This window comes from Trachemys scripta, chromosome 3 (genome assembly GCF_013100865.1).
Source record: "Trachemys scripta elegans isolate TJP31775 chromosome 3, CAS_Tse_1.0, whole genome shotgun sequence".
Taxonomy (NCBI): Eukaryota; Metazoa; Chordata; order Testudines; family Emydidae; genus Trachemys; species Trachemys scripta.
This window is the reverse complement of record NC_048300.1, coordinates 143,868,970-143,886,060: the sequence shown is the minus strand read 5'-3', so window position 1 is coordinate 143,886,060 and position 17,091 is coordinate 143,868,970. Positions and strand designations below refer to the sequence as shown.

General features: G+C 41.2%; 1 protein-coding gene across 2 annotated transcripts in view; it reads right to left on the bottom strand.

The window, feature by feature from the left end:
- Positions 1-17,091, bottom strand: part of PHIP (pleckstrin homology domain interacting protein) — a 339,129-nt gene that overhangs the window by 31,566 nt on the left and 290,472 nt on the right. For both annotated transcript variants that reach the window (XM_034766155.1, XM_034766156.1), the window contains exons 25-31: positions 16,787-16,894; positions 16,079-16,203; positions 15,754-15,836; positions 11,197-11,308; positions 10,913-10,974; positions 8,981-9,136; positions 6,437-6,557 (exon numbers count right to left, since the gene is read on the bottom strand). In XM_034766155.1, coding sequence (XP_034622046.1) covers positions 6,437-6,557; positions 8,981-9,136; positions 10,913-10,974; positions 11,197-11,308; positions 15,754-15,836; positions 16,079-16,203; positions 16,787-16,894 — 767 coding nt within the window. The remainder of the gene's footprint in view (positions 1-6,436; positions 6,558-8,980; positions 9,137-10,912; positions 10,975-11,196; positions 11,309-15,753; positions 15,837-16,078; positions 16,204-16,786; positions 16,895-17,091) is intronic.

Here is a 17,091-nt window from a genome sequence, read left to right as displayed (position 1 = left end):
GCTCCTTGTTCTGTCATCTGCCACCACTGAGAACAGCCGAGCTCCATCCTCTTTGGAACCCCCCTTTACGATAGTTGAAGGCTGCTATCAAATCCCCCTCACTCTTCTCTTCTGCAGACTAAATAACTCCAGTTCCCTCAGCCTCTCCTCCTAAGTCACATGCCCTAGCCCCCTAATCATTTGCATTGCCCTCCGCTGGACTCTCTCCAATTTGTCCATAACCTTTCTGAAGTGGGGGGCCCAAAACTGGACGCAATACTCCAGATGTGGCCTCACCACATCTGTGGTGCTGAATAGAGGGGAATAATCACTTCCCTCGATCTGCTGGCAATGCTCTTACGAATGCAGCCTGTAGTGGGGCGGCTGCCCCACTCCCTGAATTTGGGCTGCAGCAGGCCAGTGGGCCTGCACAGACAGGGAGCCAATCAGGGAAGGCCTTATAGGGAGCCAATCAGGGCCCAGATTGGAGGGAGCCAATTAGGGCCAGGCTCAGCCCTATAAGAAGGCTGCTCAGGACAGGAGCAGGGAGTCTGTCCCAGGCCTTCGACAGGGGAGGGTCTATCTCCAGGCTGGGAGACTAGCACCCGGGACAGTGCAGTGCTGGGCAGGCCTGGGGGAGCAGAGGGTAACTCCAGCCCGGAGTCTGTCAGGCTGCAGGCCCTGAAGGGAAGGGCCTAGCCGGTGCTAGAGTCTGAAGGGGAAGTGGCCCAGGGACGCGGACAGACGGAGGGAGAGAAGGAGGGCAGGACGGCTGCCACTAGCGGGTCCCTGAGTTGGGACCCAGAGCAGTGGGCGGGCCTGGGTCCCCCCCTTTCCCCTTTGCCTTGCACCCTGCCGACAGAGTGGCCAGCTAGAGTTGCACCAACCCCCTGCCGATAGGGGAGTGACTTTGAGGGTGCAGTTGGCCACATCGGCCAGGATGCAGAGAGGCAGCTGATTGACACCCCTTCCCCCACCGGAAGGGGGTGAGGATGGACTAAGGGGCACTGCTGGAGGGCAGTGGCTCGAAGAGGACGCCGCGAGCTAGGGAGCAACGCGGGTCCGGACACGCCAACCGAGGGCGAGACGACGGACGGGACACCACCAGGAAGAGGTACTCCACTGGACAGAGCTAATTCCCAAGACAACTGGTAGGAGGCGCCAGGTGGTGAGTCCCAACCCTGTGACACAGCCCAACATGCCATTAGCCTTCTTGGCAACAAGGGCACACTGTTGACTCATATTCAGCTGCTTGTCCACTGTAATCCCCAGGTTCTTTTCTGCAGAACTGCTGCTTAGCCAGTCAGTCCCCAATCTGTAGCAGTGCACAGGATTCTTCTGTCCTAAGTGCACTTGTCCTTGTTGAACCTCATCAGATTTCTTTTGCCCAATCCTCCAATTTGTCTAGGTCACTCTGGACCCTATCCCTACCCTCCAGCGTATCTATCTCTCCCTCCAGCTTAGTGTCATCCTCAAACTTGCTGAGGGTGCAATGCATCCCATCATCCAGATCATTAATGAAGATCTTGAACAAAACTGGCCCCAGGACCGACCCCGAAGGCACTCCACTTGATATTGGATGCCAACTAGACATCGAGCCGTTGATCACTACTCATTGAGCCCAACGATCTAGCCAGCTTTCTATCCATTTTATACTCCATTCATCCAATCCACACTTCTTTCACTTGCTGGCAAGAATACTGTGGGAGATTGTATCAAAAGCTTTGCTAAAGTCAAGGTAAATCACGTCCACCGCTTTCCCCATATCCACAGAGCCAGTTATCTCAACATAGAAGGCAATCAGGTTGGTCAGGCATGACTTGCCCTTGGTGAATCCATGTTGACTGTTCCTGATCACCTTCCTCTCCTCCAAGTGTTTCAAAATGCATTTCTTGAGGACCTGCTTCATGATTTTTCCAGGGACTGAGGTGAGGCTGACCGATCTCTAGTTCTCCGGATTCCCCTTCTTCCCTTTTCTAAGTTGCCTCTGAGAAGCCAGTCATCAAGGTACGGGAAGACTGTAAATCCTTCTCTTCTCATCCCAGCAGCCACAATTTAGAAAACTGTTGTAAACACCATCGGTGCTGTGGTCAGACCAACGGGGAGGACTCTGAATTGGTAATGGTCATGATCAAAGAGGAACCAAGGAAACTCCTGTGAGCTGGATGAATATCTATATGAAAATATGCATCTGTCACATCAAGAGCCGTGAATCATTTGCCCTCCTCTAACAAGAGAATTATCTATGCCAAGGAGATCATGCGCAATTTTAGTTTTTGGATAAACTTAACTGACACAGCCTGAGAATTGGCCTCCATTATTCTTGGGACTCAGGAAGTAAGGGGAATACAATCCTTTCCCGTGGTGTTGAGGTGGAACTTTTTATATGGCTCCCCTGAGGTACAGGGAGTTCACTTCCTGTTGTAAAATCTCATTGTAAGAGTGATCCCTGAAGAGGAACTGCGTAAGGGATGTCAGAAACTGGAACAGTCACCATGGATAAGATCTAAAACAATTTGTTTGTAGTTTGGGATGTCCAGTTTTTGGCAAATTGAGTAAGGTGACCTCCAAACATCTGAATAGGGGACAGGAGAGGCATCAATAAAGGGACAGAGGTCTCAACATTCCCATCAAAAGAAACTTTACCTGGGGGCTAGAGCATGAAACAGCAGTGGATGTTGCAAAGGCTGGATTCTTAGATCTATACACCATCTGTCTTTTGCATGGTGACTCCTAAGGAGTTAATGATAAATGGGCTGAAGAGTTGGTCTTGACCTATATACCTGTCTATGATGCTTCCTCTTGGGAACACGGGTATAAATGCCCAGCAAGTGAAGCATTGTTTCTGAATCTTTGAGCGAGTGGAGAAACTCGTGGAGAAAGCCGTTCTGAGGACGTGCTGTGAAGATGTGGACTAACAGCCCGGTAGCTGTTTGACAGATGTCTTGCCAGGACACATCTGCTAGTGAGGCCAATATGGTGGCCCGCGCTCGTGTAGACTCTCGCAGGTGAGAGTACACCAGATTGGTTGTAGCATTCTTGGATGCAACCCAATACCCATTTGGAGACTGGTTAGGAAGAGAAGGCTTGACCCTTGGACCGTTCGGCAATGGCCATGAAGAGCTTTGGCAATGTGTGAAAGGGTCGAGTCCTGTGAAGGTAGAAAGTCATCGAGGGAATGTAGGACCCTGTCAGTGTGGTAAGTGTGTGGTTTGGGTAGAAAACAGGTAGATGGATGCACTGGTTCAGGTGGAATTCCTACATGATCTTTGAGAAAATTTAGCATGGAGTCGAAGGGACACTTTGTCATTGTGGAATGTGGTGTGTGTGGGGGGGGTGATTTGCCATCATAGCTGCCAGCTCACTGACCACCTGGCTGAAGTTATGGCTACCAGGAATGCCACTTTCATCAAGAGGTGGGAGAGGGAGAATGTTGCCAACAGTTCAAAGGATGGTTTTGTGGGAGCGGAAAGGATGAGATTAAGGTCCTATATGGGTGTGGGCTTCAGTACTGGTGGGAAGTATTAAGTAAACCCTTCATGAAGTGGACAGTGATGGGGTGCGTAAAGGCCGAGGTGCTGTCAATAGGGGGAAGAAAGGTACTGATTGCTGCTAGGGGCACCCGTACAGAAGTGATGGCTATGTCGGACATTTTGAGGGTGAGAAGATAGTTCAGGACAACTGGTATAGATACTGTGTCTCTATTTTGCTTGGCAGCATGCCTGGTGGATTCTCTCCTGCTCTGAGTAAGGATTCGCCGCACCAGGGTGGAGCATACCTGGTCTACCCTTGACACCCATCCAAATACCAGGCCATGAGGTGAAGAGGGCTTGGATTGGGATGCCAGAGTCTCCCCCAATCTTGTGTGAATAGATCTGGGAGTGCACGAAGGCAGATCGGTGTGCGGGTGGATAGTCAAAGGAAGTCCATGAACCAGATCTGACGATGCTACAAGTAGTGCTGTGGCTCTGTGTCTGCAAATCTTGCATAGCTCTTGCGGAAGAAAGGGAATGGGAGGGAAGGCATAGCGAAGATTTCTGGTCTCGGGAGGAGGAGAGCGTCACCCTACTGGTCCTCCCCTATCGCCCCTCTGGAACAATGGAGGGGCAGTTTGCTGTTCTCGGAAGTGGCAAAGTGGTCCCATTGCGGGGTGCCCCAGAGCTCGAAAAAGTACTGTAGTATAGCGTCGTGTAGCTCTCACTCGTGATTGATGTAGAGTGTCTAGCTGAGTGCGTCGGCCTGGGAGTTCTAGATACCTGGGAGGTACATGGCTTGAAGCATTCTGTTGTGTTTAATGCACCGGTTCCAGAGGCATACAGACTCGGAGCTGAGGGAGAGAGACTTGGCGCCACTCTGCTTGTTGACGTATATGACTGTTGTGATGTTGTTGGAAAGGAGTTGAACGTGGAGGGATTGGACAAGTGAGAGAAAGGCCTGACATACGAAATGGACCGCCCAGAGCTCTAGCACGTTTATGTTAATTCTGGCCTCCCTTGGCATCCAGAGACCCTGGGTATGGTGGTCCAGGTGGGCTCCCCAACCTGCAAGGGAGGCATCTGTCATGATGGTGACCTGTGGTATGGGAGGGGAGAAGGGGATGCCGATTAAGACCTGGGAAGGATCAGTCCACCATGTGAGGGAAGACAGCATGGTCTGGGGAAGGACAACTCTGGTCTGCATATGGTCCATGCTGGGTCTGTAGATGTCAGTGTTGCGAAGCAGTCTGCCATGAGGAAAGCCCTGGCTGCAACGGAGTTGAGATGCATGCTGATCAAGTGCATTCTCTGTGTAGGTGTCAGCACCAACTTGTTCTTGTTGATGCATATACGTAGAGATGTCAACAGCGGGCGAAGGGCAAGGATCACAGAGGTGACTTCCCACTGTGAGAGTCCCACGAGGACCCAGTCATTGAGATAGGGATACACTGTGTATCCAAGGTGGTGCATTTCGGCAACCCACCCCAGAGGCAGGGGAGAGGAACAAAACTGATCCTCTCAACCACTAAACTAATCTAACTAACAAACTCAACTGAACTAAACTAGCAATTAGGAAAAATTCTTTTGGCTGAGGCACACTTGAGGCAGACACGCTCAGGGTCTGTCTCAGACCAAGGCAGTGGAGAAGGAACTGAGGGTGGTTCTCTTGCACAGACCTATATAGCCTTGATGTGGTGCATCAGGAGGTACGGGACCTTGTGTAGGCCAAATGGACACTGCTATTGAAGGTCTCTGATCAAAAGCACACGGGGTGTACATGCATCTGAAGTGGAGCATCTATAGGGACATTACTTGAAGAAGAACCAAATCTTCAGTTTGCATAAAATTCCTTGGGCAGATAAATATTGTCTTATGATTAATATTATTTTTTAAAATTAGACATACATCTTGGAACATATTATCTTAGAACAGAACAGAATGTGTATTTGGCAATTTTAATAAAGAATTTCTAAGTTTGCAATAGCATTTCAGTAACATTTCCAGTAAAAATACCCAGAGAAAGAAAGAGAGAAATGGGCTAGGGGTGAAAGTAAGAGAGAAAAAAGTAAATATCTAATTTTGTTCAAAAGCCTCTGATGTCCGTTTTCTCTGACAATGAAAAAACAGTTTTATATTACAATGGCAACTTAGTAATGTAGGAATACGCAAGGCGCACTACATATTAATGTTCAGATTCAGCCCAAGTAGCAAAACAACATACCATATGCACAGGGGGAGGGGATAAATTCTCAAAACAAATATCTTCTGTAATTCAAGAGGAGCAGTCTTCCACAAAGTATTTTAATAGAACAATACTTTATCTCAGATAATTAAATACTAAATATTAAAGACAATTTGCTGAACAAAGCCATCATTTAGGAAAAGAGATGAAAACTGTGCTAACAAGTTAAAACAAAATCCAAACAATTGTCTGCAAAATCAATGAAATGATGTCCTAATTCAATAAGACTTTTATAAAGGGATTAAATTGCCAAGCCAACAGTTTCTTTTTAAAGTATGTGTTATGTGCAGACTCTTACTATAAACTGCCAATAAATACATTAAAATGGCGTAAGGTATATTCTGCCTATTTTTTCAATTTATCATTTTAAACAGTAAACTGAATATTTTCAATCAGTTTGTTTAATTTTAAAAGCATAAATGCAATTACTTTGATTTGAAAATCACTTTATAGACATATGCCCTGATCCTGCAGTTGGATCCACACACATGGAGCCAACTGCAGGACTAGGCACTTGAACAATATGCATATTCTTAAATTCACATCAAGAAAAATAGCTGGTCAATCCCTACTTTAACACTTTAAAAAAGAAAACCTAGATGAAGGATAGATGCATGGTGAGACAGATGGACACAGTCAATCTATTTCAATCTCTTTGTTAGATATCATCCTATAAAAAGACAAGCAAAAAGATCTGTTTGGCACTACTTGATAGAAGTAACAGAGACTTGGATCTAACCTGTAAAATCTGCTTTCCAGTCTTTGTTTAATGGTACTGAGATCTGTGGGATATGCCACAACAGTGCAATACATTGGATAAGCTTGGAGATCCACAGGTGCCACAAATGCAGAAGCGATATCTAAATACAAATGAAAACTCAATGTGAGATCACATAAAACCAGCCCTTTAATAGTCTGTTTCAGATCTTTTTTATTTTCAACACCCCTTCCCACCCACCCACACCTTGAAGTTTAGAATACAAATAGTAAGTGACAGAATCAAACAAGAAAAGCCAACACTACATACTTTAAAATATTAGTGAAACTTTATACACACACACGTGTGCTGTAGCACATGCCATAAGCATGATTACTGTAGTGATTAATCAGAGCCATCCCTCTGTGCATGAAGGACTGCACTCTGAGAAGCAGTCCATATTATATATATATAAAAAAAGAGAATTACTTTTTGTTACAGATACAATCTGTAAGTTATATAATTCAAAATATGCAATTCCAAAATATTAACTGGTGCACTTCTGACTCACTCTGCTTTGGAAAAATATCACTTCATTAATCTTTACATTACCACAGTGGTTCTCAACCGGGGGTCTGGGAGCCCTTTCGGGGGGGCCGTGGAGTTCCATGGCTGAAACCAGTTGCCCTCCCTCCCCAGTCTGGAGCATTGCAGGGCTGAAGCCCGCGGCCGACCCCCAAGCCAGGAGCGACATGCGGCTGAAACTGGCAAACCTACCCTCCCCCTCTCCCCCCCCAAGCCAGGAGCAGTGGGGGACTGAAGCATTGGTATAGCATGTTGAGGGGGGCCTCGGCAAGAAAAAGGTTGAGAACCTCTGCATTACCACTCCCTCATCTTCAAAGTTCTCAAATTTTAATGTGCAAAGTAATTCTTTAGACTGTTACTATAACAGCTGTAATCCCTGCCCAGAGGAATTTACAAGGAATTTAGGACAAAGACAAATATGATACAAGCAGAAAAAACAATATGCCAGAGTATAATGGAATTCAAACAAGTGAAGGCTTCATAGACTATTTTTCTTTCCCTCCACTTGTACAACTGGACTTATGGTTCTTACAATACCTGATTTTATAGGGGAAGGAATGAAAAAAATAAGTACAAAAATTTAAACTCTAAAATATATTTAGAATATATTTTTAAAAACAAGAATTGACAAAAATTAGTTGCTAGATGAGCTGGCCTTCTAAGAAAAAGGTGAAACAGAATGCTTTATTGCAGTTAAAAATCTATTCTTAAGATTGCTACAGTAAATTGAACCTTTATACAAAACAAGCAACAATAGTAGTAGTTAAAAAAACAAAACCTTGAACAGAATATGAAAAGAACCAGCTAAAATAATTTAAATATACCATTATTCTTACTATGGAGGCACAATAGTGGAAACCTTAATTACAACCTCATACTTTCTCCAAAAGCACATAACATACTGCACATATTACTGCTGGTATTTGCTAATTTGCTAACTCCTTTTGTAATTAATGTTTTACATTATTCTGAAAGAGGGAGATTAATGAGTTATGTGTAGTGTGTTTCCTTATTTGTTGAGGGCAGAAGGTAGTTTCTTGTGAAAATGCAGTGTGTCCCCATCAAAGACAACATGCTGTATAAACATTCAGGTACCACCAAGGTGTCACACTTAACCAATCTTAATCCCTGTTAAACCAAATTTTTGTTTGTAATAGTTCACACATTTATTTAAGTACCATATAGACACATGAAAATTAACTATGCACATTTCAAAAGCCATCTTATCACAAGACCAAAGTTATATATATGCATACCTTTGACTATGTTAAGGACAGAATTAGTGATGTGTATGTAGGAAGAATTTATAGTGTTGCACTTTTCAGAAGCTGCCAATATATATCGGCATTTGTCCCCACAAGTGGTAAACTCATGGTGAACCATTTGCTAGCCAATAAATTACACATCCATTCTCTTCACAACCCAAAGAAAAGAAAAATGATGGCTGCAGTACACAGCAGCTTAGTTAGGAAAAATCCCAAGTACAGGTATTCATTGTAACGTTCTCTAGGAAAACAAAACAAATACATACTTTTTGCTATCTGTTCAAAATGAAGTTACAGCTTTTCTATTCAACATAGGGGGCCTCCATTTTCAACACTAGCAAGTAATTTTGGGTGCTCAATTTGAGATATCATAAACCGGACTTGATTTTCAAAGGGCAAGTGTTCAGTACTTTCTGAAAATCAAGCTCTTCAAGGTCTTTCAAGTTACATGTTCAAAAACTGAAACCCTCAAAATCACTAGTCACCTTTGAAAGTTTGGGTCAGACCGTATACTAAAGGCACTATGTAGATATGTCATGTTGTGAACAAAATATTTTCTTTTTTTTTATAAGGTAATAATTCAAGTAGTGATTTTATTACTATTGCAGTTGATCAATGACAGCATTTACTAATTTTGTGGATTGTGGTGTTCTCATAAAAATGCCTATCATCCGTTCCTATGAAAGTTAGCTTCCATCCTGAATGTTTCTTAAATTATTCAATCACAAATGTTTACCTAGAGTCATGAGCTGGTTTATCCCTGCAATAATTCTGTCACATTCCTCATCCCGGGTTCTGGAACCCCATTCTCCATCCAGAGGCTTGTAGATCAATGTTCGGCATTCAACATCAGTTAAAGGAACACTAGTTCCCAGCTCTTCAGGAAACACAGCTGAAATATAAAGACCAGGATGATCACTGAAAAATATTCATCTGTTCATATTTCAAGACAGACATGTGTCTATTAAAAACATAGAGTAATTAATATAGGCAGTATATAGAGTAACATTGTTTTACTGAATAAAAGTGTAAGATGTGTAGTTCTTTGTGCAAAAGACAACAATGCTTTGATACTGTTCCAGGGTCTTACATGCTTCATGTATATTGTTACCAGCTAACAAATGTGTTTCCCAGAATGGAGCTTGCTGGATCCTGCCAGAATTTTGTGGATTTTCTATTTACTAGACTTGCAGACTTACAGTCAGTTTGTGGGAGAATGTATTTTTGCAGTAAACAAGGGTAGTTCTGTAGCATGTGAAATTTTTTAAATATATTGATAATTTAACTATGTTCTGGGAACTGTAGTGGTGCTTTATAGGTTTTCAGGTAGAGTTTATAAATAATGGTTTTAACCTATATAGCTCTTGAGATCTGCCTATTGAAAATTGCCTTTCTCCTTCTTCCATTGCTGCGGTAAGTGAAGGTTCTTGAATGGAGCCCGTGAGACATAGAAGAGAAGCTACCATCAGGGCATTCTCTTGAGGGCATTTGACTTTGGAATTAATACCCTGATTTGATAAAAATTAGCCAGAATCTGTTGATTTTCAGGGCACACTGCAGACTTTTGGGCAGGGAAAGTGCAAGAGGGTAAGTTTTTGTAGGTGTAGCAGGAGATTCTTGAGATGTTTGGGTTTGTGGTTGGATGGATATTTTACATTTTGGTATTAGAGATGTTGCTGGTTTTACCTTGTGTGTTACTGTACTTTTAATTATGTCTAAGAGGTAGCAAGAGCCTGGGAGAGGTACTTTATTCTTTAAAACCAAATAATGAGTAAATGAATAAACATATTGAAATAATAAATAATTGTAACAAAATATGTACAGTAGGCTGAACTGAGTCATAGTTCTACATTGAGAAAGAAAACACAAATAGTTTATAGATAGCAAAGCAAAGTCATCAATAAATATCCCAGAAAACAGAAAAAAAATATTCCAAATTATATTCAGTTTTTAACTAATTTAAAAAAAAATCCAGCTCAGAGTGTGGTACCCCAGTAGGGTGTGGATGGACAGAAGAAATAATGCTAGTGGGTCCACTGGAGAGCATGCACTTCAGCTGCCACAATTCCTACCTTGGATAGCTGGACCAGAGGGGGAATAAGTCCCCATTGCCAATTTGCCCCCAAACACTTTGTGTGTATAGGATTAGTGAGTGCATTGCAGGGACAACCGGTTTCTCTAGCATGCAATTTCCACTGAACCTAGTGGGGGAGCAGGTTCATCTGTTCCTTCTAGCTTGTATGTGGGCCAGGCGAAATGCCATCTGTTCAATTCTTGAGTGATTTTGTTCTGTTTCCACAGGAAAAATAATAACAAAATATTACTTTCCTGCACGGAGAACAGGGAAATTACAGAATCCTATGAATTTCCAGTGGTCCTACTCATTAGCAAACTCTTAGGCTTTTTTCCATTAATGATATTGACATGATTATGTATCCAGTTACTCCAATCACAGATCAGGCTCATTTTAATAGATGTATATTTGTAATTTAGTGATTTAAGCATGAATTTATATTGCAATGGTTTTTATGATTCTTATTTAATTGTTTCTTTTTTCTGGCATTTTATAGAGAAACATACTCGGTATCCTTAATTTTTAAAAACTATTTGCGTAAGATACGCTTTCTATACTTCTAAATCAAGATAACACATCTACACACTTACACACCATTATTTGGTATGAGCTCCATATCCCAAGGACTCATCTTCTCAGTGTCACCATTGTCCCAGCTTAAAGAAAAAATTAACAGAGTTTAAATTATAGCAATTAGTACTGCTTAAACAGTTAAAAATATATTACTCTTATATGTAATGTTTATTTTATTACTAATGAACACACTTTATAATAAGTTTTATTACTGCAATTAAAGGAGCCAAATCACCTAAATCAGTGTTTGCTATGCAAGATTAAAAAGGTTTATTAAAAGCGTAAGTAAGATCAAATTTGCTAACCAGACATTGTAGCACTGAAATAAACTGTCAGGATATTCAGGCTGTAGAGGTTCCTGGCTTTCAATTGTTCCAAACCACCAAGCATCATCTATTACTGACCTGAAACGATCACCTGGACAATACAAAACAATCTCATTAATAAAAAGTACTTTGTTGTCATCGTCCTATTCTTTTACCAATTTCTACACCACATTTGCCTAATCTTCATGGTAGTTGTTCTTTGGAGATCTCTGTGTCAATAAACAAATATAAAGAGTATTTAGACGGATACACCCTTAAAACAACAATAAAGGGCACTCTTTAGAAAGAACTAATATTAAGTTGTGTAGGATATCAGAAAAAATATAGGTAATGAGCATATAAAAATCAGCAATCAGTATAATTTACATGTATATTAGAACATGTTGCAACATTTTTCAAGCTTATAGCAGTGGAAGACAGTTTAATTTTTTAACATCTTTAATTCTAATATATATAAACTCACATATGTTATACCTATTGTTCTCAATAGGATTTCTTACTTTAGAAGGTTCCTATGTTTCCTCCTCTCAAATACAAATTTCCTCAAAGTCCAGCAAACACTAAACTTTGTATACTAACCTATCTCTAATGCGTCTGTGCATTCCCACTTGCGAGGAGACTAGCGAGCCGTCTACCCAGCTGGAAGGTAGAAGTTCTCAAGGAAATATGGATTGTAGCACAGTTTCCTCAAATTGACTATCAGAGCACAATGCTGATTCTAAATAGTAGTGCTTGATGAAAGTTTAGACTGAACTTCAAGTGGCTGCTATACTAATCTCCATTATGGGCACCTACCTAAAACATGCCACAAAAGTTTCACTGGACCTGGTGGAATGGGCTTTAGCCCAGGAAGTACTAACATCCTTGCTAGATTGTAGCAAAACTCAATCAATACATGCCCTAATCCAGAGTGAACGGAAATGAGGCTATGGACAGATCAAAGGGAAGTACTTTGTACTGGTAATGTCTCTGTCCCATACAGAACCTCAGGTAGTTGCAGTGTGTCAACCTGATGGCCACATGGAAACAGGTGTCCTTTAAATTAAGAGCCATGTGTGAAGAACATGGAGTTGATCTGTAATAATTTGTGGCTAATGTATCCTGACTGGTGTGACGTTATTTGATTAAAATATGACTATATAAATTATTGTAGAAACCACTATTATACATTTGAAACACTTTTTGTACAATGTGGCATGTAAAATGTTTATGAAATGATGATGATTTGCTGATTATGATTATACTATTTGTATAATCAGTCTTCACAGCTGAGGATATTAGGAAGATTCCCAAACCTGAGCCATCCTTTGTAGGTGACAAATCTGAGGAATTGTCACAGATTGAAGTATCACTAGAGGAGGTTTTGGAATTAATTGATAAACTTAACAGTAACAAGTCACTGGGACCAGATGGCATTCACCTAAGAGTTCTGAAAGACAAGGTCCCTCACCAAAGGCTTTTACGTAAATTAAGTTGTCATGGGATAAGAGGGAAGATCCTTTCATGGATTGAGAACTGGTTAAAATATAGGGATTAAAGCGTAGGAATAAATGGTAAATTTTCAGAATGGAGAGGGGTAACTAGTGGTGTTCCCCAAGGGTCAGTTCTAGGACCAATCCTATTCAACTTATTCATAAATGATCTGGAGAAAGGGGTAAACAGTGAGGTGGCAAAGTTTGCAGATGATACTAAACTGCTCAAGATAGTTAAGACCAAAGCAGACCCTGAAGAACTTCAAAAAGATCTCACAAAACTAAGTGATTGGGCAACAAAATGGCAAATGAAATTTGATGTGGATAAATGTAAAGTAATGCACATTGGAAAAAATAACTCCAACTATACAAACAATATGATAGGGGCTAATTTAGCTACAACTAATCAGGAAAGAAATCTTGGAGTCATCGTGGATAGTTCTCTAAAGACATCCATGCAGTGGCAGTCAAAAAAGCAAACAGGATGTTAGGAATCATTAAAAAAGGGATAGATAATAAGACGGAGAATATCTTATTGCCCTTATATAAATCCATGGTATGCCCACATCTTGAATACTGCACACAGATGTGGTCTCCTCATCTCAAAAAAGATATATTGGCATTAGAAAAGGTTCAGAGAAGGGAAACTAAAATGATTAGGGGTTTGGAACAGGTCCCATATGAGGAGAGATTAAAGATGCTAGGACTTTTCAGCTTGGAAAAGAGGAGACTAAGGGGAGATATGATAGAGGTATATAAAATCATGAGTGGTGTGGAGAAAGTGAATAAGGAAAATTATTTACTTGTTCCCATAATATAAGAACTAGGGGCCACCAAATAAATTAATGGGCAGCTGGTTTAAAACAAATATTTATTTATTCACCAGAAGAGAAGTCAAGGTGCAGGGACTGACACTTGATGGGGTGCACTCAGAGAAACTCCAGAAGGGTCAGAGGTGTTATGTATACCAGTCTCCTTGTAACAGGGTAAGATTACAGCTAACATGAACACCCTGTATTCTTCAGATATTATGGTACTTGTTTAGCCTCCTGAGGTCCAGGACAGGTCTGAGACTGTCCACCTGCTTGGGAATGCGAAAGTACCGAAAATAGTACTTTCTCTAAGGCTCCTTTTGTGATGAGGGAATCCTCTTCTTCCGGAAGCATTTTTTTGTGAGGAGGGTCTCTGAAGAGAGGTAGGTGTGTGTGTATCTATCTGACGGGATACTCATCATGGATGGTCCCAGCACCGAGTGACTGGAAATAACCATGCAACAGGCATTGCGGAGGAATAAATAAATAAATAAATAAACAAACACACACAAAGATTAAAAACCAAAAGTTATAAAAATGGTACAATTTGGGCTAGCTCAGTCGTTCTCAACTCTGCAGCCCATGGGCCATTTGCGCCCTAATCAGCACACAGCTGCGGTCCATGTAACATCCTCAGGGCCATAACTAGTGTTGGGCAGGAAGGGATCTACTTTGGGTGCAGAGCTGGCGGGAGGGTGCAAAAATGGGGCAGCGCAGGATCAGGCCCAGCAGCATCAGGAAGCCAGGATACTCAGCGACCCCCACCCTGCAGGATCACGGGTCCAGTGACCCAGGCTGGAGCAGGATCCCTGGAGGCACTAGGACTGCAGTGAAAGGTGAGCTGCATGGCTGAGCTAGGAGACCAGTGGGCACGAGGGTGTGTGTGTGCAGGGTGCTAGGGTGTGTGTGCAACTGCTGGGGAGACAGTCCCAGGGGGGTCGGGTGATGGGGGGCATTCCCTGGCTGGGGAGGACAGTGTGGGGAGGGGCTAGGAGGCAGTCCCCTGGGTGGGGGGACTGGGTGCATGGGGGACAGTCCCTGGCTGGGGGGACAACCCACACCGGGCAGGACTCCCCATCTTTGCAGGCAGGCTCCACAGCCCGCCCCTGGGTGCTCAGCCCAGCCATGCTGCTGGTGGCAATACACCATGCCATGCCACCCTTATAGTAAATGAATTAATGTTAACAGTTAATGTTTTGCCTTATTTTGCTAATTTAAAATGCTCTTGGCAGACATTTGCCAGTGTTGAAATGAAAGGTACTATATTGATTTGAATCTTATTGCTGTATAATAAATACTACACTTTTTTTGGGGGGTGGGGTGGATGTGGTCCACATAACACACCGAGATATGCATATACATCCAAAATGGTAAATACATTGAGAACCACTGGGCTAGCTAAACCCAATGGGGCTAGGTAACAACACATACAACAGAGAGTTCCTCCTGCTCACTGTGTCACAGATGAAGGAAACTGAAACAGTTGGAGGAAGAGGATGCACTTCCTTTATGTGATCTTGAACATTCAACACTACAAGGAAGTGTGTTCACATCCCCCAAATGACTCTGCTATGAAGAGAGTCCCCCAAGCTTGCTGTCAAGGAGTGCCATCTCACAACTCGGAACAGAAGCCCTCCAAGAAGGAAAGATCGGGAATAGCCTTTTTTCATGCTTTAAAAACCAAACCAAACCAAACAAATATTAGATTTTGTCTTCCCTATTTTTACTGGAGGAGTCCTTAAAAGACTAGTAGAACTGTGACATCACAAGAGACTGAAACCTGAGCAATTGAGGCAGGATGGAATTTTTTTTATATATTCTTAAAAAGTCTGATTTTCTTAAAATACCTATTTAATTCAAACTTCTAACAAAAGTTCTCTTTATGAAAGTCAACATTTCAATTGAGAGAAGACAGTTCTAGCTTAGTTCTTTAGTCCTACAAAGGGTCCTTGAACAAGTAAGGGAAGACAAGATGTGATATTCCTGATATTTATAAGATAAAAGGAAAACATGTTAACTTCTTTTGCAGGTCACCTTTAAACTCTTATTTTTTTTCACATGTAATTGTGTTCAGTGGCAAAGTTTAATTCTGCAGCAGCAGTAAGCACTGCATCTCTCTAAAGATCAGTAGATCTTGCTCTCTGATTCCGGCATAATACTTTATTTTCACCCACTTTGCCATGTTTCCTAATGAAATTCATTCAACCTGAATGAAACCATTTATTTAACTTTTTACAAAACCCACCACCTACCTATATTCCATCGTCTATGTTTTGCATCATCAAACTGCTGCCGCAAGACTAGGAAATCTATAACATCTGGCATATCATGGTACCTAGTTGCAATCAAAATGGAAAAAGAATGATTAAGGTGAAAAAGCAGCAACAGAATACAGAAAACATTGTTCGATATCAAAATGCATTTAATGCATCTGAATTCAATATAAACATCTTAAATTTATGTCACAGAAAATTTCTGTTTAAAAATAAAACTTCTTTAAAATTTAGCAAATTTAAAAGGTTTTAAATATTACAAAAAACAGTTTCCCTATTGGAACAGAAATAATGCTTCCCTTACTTCATGGTGAATGATCCTCCAGTCAGTTTACCAGTATCTGGGTCAAGAAAAGCAAGTTTAAGACAGCAGAGAGTAGGCAATCCCACTTCATATTTAATCCCAACTATTTTCATCAGCTCTTGTTCCTGAAGTAAATAAAACAACATGCTTATTTTAGGTGGTTGAATATAAGAGGACTGTAACAGAAGTATGAAATGAAAAAAGTGAATATATTCTGTTGAACAACAGATTTCAGTGGTGAACTATGTAAACAAAATTACTAGGTCAAATACAGACCTTTCGAATTTACTCCATGAAACCAAAAAGCTGCAATTCCCCAATATAACCTCATTGTATCGAATTGTTTAGAAACTTAATTTTTCACTGCAACACACTTTTAACAAGGGTTAAAAAAATAAATCAGATTGATACATGAACATCAATCACAGGTCTAGGATTTTTTGTTTCATCCTTCTCAGTAATCAATTAAGTTACTACACTCATAACTTTAAAATATTTATTTATTCCTGTTTAAAACTTCTTGGGCAATCATTACATTTTTTTCATCTTAATAAATCATTTTAAACATCAAGTTAAAAATATCAGTTTTAAAAAGATTCTGTCAGCAAAACTACGAACACTTTTTGTCAAATAACATGTATATAAAAGTTCTTTTCTATGACTTATTTTAAAGACAACAAAAATGGGAAAAGTTAAGAAATATCATACCCGTAGCTCCATTTTATGCCACGGCTGTTTTTTTGGATTAATGCTATATATTTTATTCTTTTTAGCCATTACAACATATGCTTCGTGACCTTGTCGGAAATAGTAAACCTAAGAATGAAACAAAAATTAATTAAGCAACATTTTAAAATGCCAAAACGTTAGCAGTGTGTTCACAGTGTGTTCCCTTCCAAACCAAGATGGTACAGATACATGCAAATAAGGCCTTTAAAGGATCTATAAACTATTATTTTAATTTTAAACAGTGATAAGCTGCACTAGTGAGAGTAGGAACTCCCAGGTTATCA